The sequence below is a fragment of the Blastocystis sp. subtype 4 genome, assembly GCF_000743755.1.
Source record: "Blastocystis sp. subtype 4 strain WR1 chromosome Unknown seqid_0342, whole genome shotgun sequence".
Lineage (NCBI taxonomy): Eukaryota > Bigyra > Opalinata > Blastocystidae > Blastocystis > Blastocystis sp. subtype 4.
Window position 1 is genome coordinate 5551 of NW_014569205.1, and position 4414 is coordinate 9964.

Sequence of the window (4414 nt, forward strand, 5' to 3'; positions counted from 1 at the left end):
GAGAATAGTACATTGCTCGAAGCTTCACCAACTTCAAATAATATCTCCAACTCTATTCACTACCTCATCTTCCCGAATCTCCTCTTCTGTTTGTTTCACAGGTGCACTATCATTCACAAACCAATTTGACTATCTGTGATTTTACGACCATATAAACTACCATAGAATCCAGATAGTGATGTCAGAAGCAGGAATTAACGAGATTTGATTATCCCAGGAATTTTTGAGGTTACCCAATTCTAATCTATTTTCGTCACCGGTTTGAGTCGAGCAACATCACCAAGTAAGCATTTCTGTGTCCTTCCATTGCGGTAGATTTCTATACTCTTTGATTTGTGGTGAATGGGAAGTAAAGGAATGTCTGGAAATGCAAGTACGGACTCAATTCCTGTTCGAGTTATTGTTCGTGTTCGTCCATTGATTTCTCTTGAATTGTCGAGTGGAGCAGGGGAATGTGTGACGGTCGATGAGAAAACTGGAAGTGTGTTTGTAAATGATCGCGCTTTTTTGTTCGATGAAGTTTTTGGATCAAAATGTACTCAGGACTTTGTTTATTCAGAAAGTGTGAGTGATTTGCTCTCTTCTTCGTTCAACGGTTATAATACTACGATTTTTGCCTATGGGCAGACTGGATCTGGTAAAACGTATACGATGGGAACAGGAGTCGATTATGGCAATGATGAAGATCGAAAAGGAATCCTTCCTCGGATGATTTCTGATTTGTTTGAACGATTGGATACAGAGGTGGAAAAGTGTGCGAAGGAAGGTTATTCGTATGAGATTTATTCATCGTGCAAAATCCTATTGGGTTATAATTCGTAGATTTCTGGAGATTTACAACGAAAAGGTGTTCGATCTGATGAATTCTCGCAATGAGAGTCTTTCTATCGTAGATAATGGCGATAATGTGCTTGTTCGAGGTCTATCAGAGCGTCGGATCTATCGAGCTGCTGATATGTATGCAGTTCTTCAAGAAGGAAGTGAGTCACGAAGTATCGGAGCAACAGAAATGAACCAACAGTCGAGTCGAAGTCATGCAATTTTCACGATTACTATTTGCAAGATTTCGGAAACAGAAGGGACCATTCGAGGAAAGATCAATTTTGTGGATCTTGCAGGCAGTGAACGACTGGAGAAGACTAAAGCTACGGGAAGTCGAGCTCAAGAAGGGATATCGATTAACAAGTCCCTTTCAACATTGAGCAAGGTAATTGAAGCATTGAGTACTCACCAATCACATATCCCTTATCGTGAGTCCAGTCTCACACGGATTCTGAAGGATTCGTTGGGTGGGAATGCAAAAACTGTGATGATTGCTTGTGTGTCTCCTGCAGATAGCAACAACAGTGAGACTGTTAACACGCTACGATGGGCAGATCAGGCCCGCAAGATTCAGAATAAACCTGTTGTTAATGTGGATCCGACAACCGCGGAAATAATCAAATTAAAGCGGCGAATAGCAGATCTAGAGGAGATCGTATCGAGATATGATAGTAATGGGATGGCAAAGCAGGATGATTTGCTCCTCCAGAAGGAAGTGGATAGATTACGATTAGCATTGTTACAAACAGAGACAGAATTGAGACGAACTCGAGATGATCTATCATTATTGCTATCACGAGGAAAAGAGAATGGTGTGGAACAACTACTGAAACAAAAAGATGAAGAGATTGAGAAGCTACGACAACAACTCGTGTTGAAGGTGGGTTCATATGTTGGATCTAATGGACAGACATACAGTATACCGGATCTAAGTATTGATGCATCTAGCGTGGATGAGGCGAATCTTCAGGAATCTGCGGAGAGTATCAATCAAGAAACTATAGACGAGAGCTCACTTCATGAATCTACACAGTCAATGGAAGATGACACAGATCAAGCAAAGCTCAAATCACTGACATTACAAGAGAATCGATTAGTGAGTGTGCTTAACAGCAGTCAGCAAATCCAATCCCTCCGTACACAATATGAAGAGAAACTTCTTCAAGTAGTGAATCAGCTGGCATCCTTGACTGTCTCTCTCTTCATTTTCTATCATTTGTAGTCTGAGAATAAGTCTCTCCAACAGCAGCTCCAGCAGGCTGAGAAGAAAACTTCTTCCTCACCAATGCTACAAGAGTTACGACGCAAATTGAAGCAAAATGAGGCGAATGCGGCCCAGTTACAGCGTTGGCAAGGAGAATACAAACGAATGGTTGAACGATATAGGCAGAAGGAGACGGAAGTCCAACAACTCACTCTGACTCTGAAGCAGGTTCAAGCAGAGCGGATTCGATATCAGAAAGAAGTAGCTAAGAAGGCGAGAGCAGCTCAACTGGAAGCTAAGAAACGAGAACTTGAGGAGACACGTCAGAGACAACGTGATCGAAAAGAAGCAGAGAAATTGGAGCATCAGATTCAGCAGTTGGAAGTCCAGTTGCGTCGTGAGAGAGGTGATATTTGAAAGATATTGTGACGTATAGACCGTCTGGAACGAACGAAACGACAGCGTCCCTCCATTTTGAAAGAATCGGAACGAGTAGTTACAGGAAGTGATGATCGAAATCTGAAGAAACAAGTTAATGGAATTCTGCTTCGTGAATTGGCCGATCGGAAAGTGAAACGAGAGATGGTATGGTATTGCTGATGATAGATCATGGAAAGACAGAGTGTATTGAGCGACGTAAACAGCTACAAGTGGTTTTGGATGCTCTAGAGAAGAGTAGGAGATCCAATAATTCTTTCATAGACAGATCTTAGCGTAGAGACTGATAGTAGCACAATCCAGCTACTCCAACAACGGCAACAGGCATTGAAGCAAGAAAAAGAGATTCTCTCTGCTCGCATTTCTCGACTTAATAAACACTTATCGCTTATTCCTGCTTCAGCATCCTCTCCTGCCACCTCGTCTAGATGGCTCATATTCTCCTCTCAAGAACAGCTTCGAACCGTATGTGAGTTACTTCTTGATAAAGCCTCTACACAAGCAGAAGAGGCTTCACAACAAACAAAAGATCTCCAGAAGTTAGTGAAGGATAATGCTGACTTGGTATCGCAAGTAAAAACGGCCGAAGCCAGATCAGCTTTCTTGTTGGAGAAGATAGGTCAAACTGGAGATTCTGAAGTTGCCAAGTTCCTCCAGAGACAGTTGGAGATCACTCGAGACGAGAAGATGATGCTTCAGCTCCAGCTGGATGAAGAGAAAGCACTGAAAGATTATACGGTCACACAGTCTGGTAATACACTTCCTGAACTGAAGTCCAAACTACCGATCGCTAGACGATCGTTGCCTGTTCCTCCACAAAAATCAATACATGTTTCAAGTGAGGAGAATGTGGAAGCTACTCCCCATACTCCTCCACGAATACCCAAACCACAGTTATCGATCAGGAATTATGCAAAATTGGAACGATCTATCAATGTAACTGGCTACAAACAAAAGATCAAGGAATCCTCCATATCGATAGACGATCTTCAGCTTCCTGCTTTACCTAAATTAATGCAAACGAGTGCTGGTGACAAATCCTTGAAGAGGAAGGTAGAACGATCGAATTGTACTTTAGTTCTAGAGATCCCAGATGAGTCGTGAAGAAAAGGAAAAACTAATTAAAAGACAAGAAACGGAAATTGATATGTTGTTATCAGAAGATGGTTGCCACTGCAAGGGAAAATGTTCTAGTCGAAAGTGTCCTTGTCGAAACTACGGGAAAGAGTGTTCAGCAACCTGTTCATGTTCTGCTCGACGATGTGTCAATCGGAAAGTTCGTGAAGACGATGATACTGTAATCAATTCCTCTTTCGAAAATCAATAATTGTACTATAAGTCTCGTTTTCATGATTTGTTTCGAAACTCGAATTCCTCTGTAGCATCTACTACCACGAAAGATCTACTGATTCGTGCAATAGAATCAAATAAACGTATTTGTTGTCATGAACACGAATTAAGCGTCATGGAATTGGATTGGATAAACCGATGAACTGTTGATTTATTGGTAGAACTTATTTTCTATCCAATCATCCAAATAATAAAACCCGTCCATAGAATGCGTCATTCATGCGAGAGTTTCAATTGTATCTATTGTCACAATAATATTTGTAAGCAAGTATGAAGTCTATTATCTTCGCTCTGTTCGCTATTGCTCTCGCTAGCAGCCTCCGCTACGAGAATACCTTCAATTCCTTCGAGGCCAGATATGGAAAGAACTACATCAACGATGCTGAGAGATCTTTCCGTGCTAAGGTCTTCGCCTACAACATGGATTGGGTCAACAAGATTAACGCTGAGGGTCATCCTTACACCGTCGGTGCTACTATTTTCGCTGATATGACTAACCAGGAGTTCGCCACCTCTAAGATGTGCGGATGCATGCTGAAGCCTACCATGACTAAGCCTGCTACTCCCATTATGGATGCTGCTCTTGAGGAGGTTGACTGG

General features: G+C 41.9%; 2 protein-coding genes across 2 annotated transcripts; both read left to right on the top strand.

Annotated features, from left to right (window-relative positions):
- Positions 1-357: 357 nt before the first annotated feature.
- Positions 358-2739, top strand: JH06_4345 (hypothetical protein; the record flags this gene model as incomplete). Its single annotated transcript, XM_014670064.1, has 5 exons — positions 358-791; positions 823-2014; positions 2045-2432; positions 2463-2611; positions 2644-2739. 5 exons carry the CDS (start codon positions 358-360, stop codon positions 2737-2739), a joined length of 2259 nt encoding a protein of 752 aa, XP_014525550.1.
- A 1345-nt stretch (positions 2740-4084) lies between these two features.
- Positions 4085-4414, top strand: JH06_4346 (thiol protease; the record flags this gene model as incomplete). The annotated part of the gene is made up of 1 exon (XM_014670065.1): positions 4085-4414. A coding segment is annotated over one exon (330 nt), but the record flags the coding sequence as incomplete, so codon positions are not given.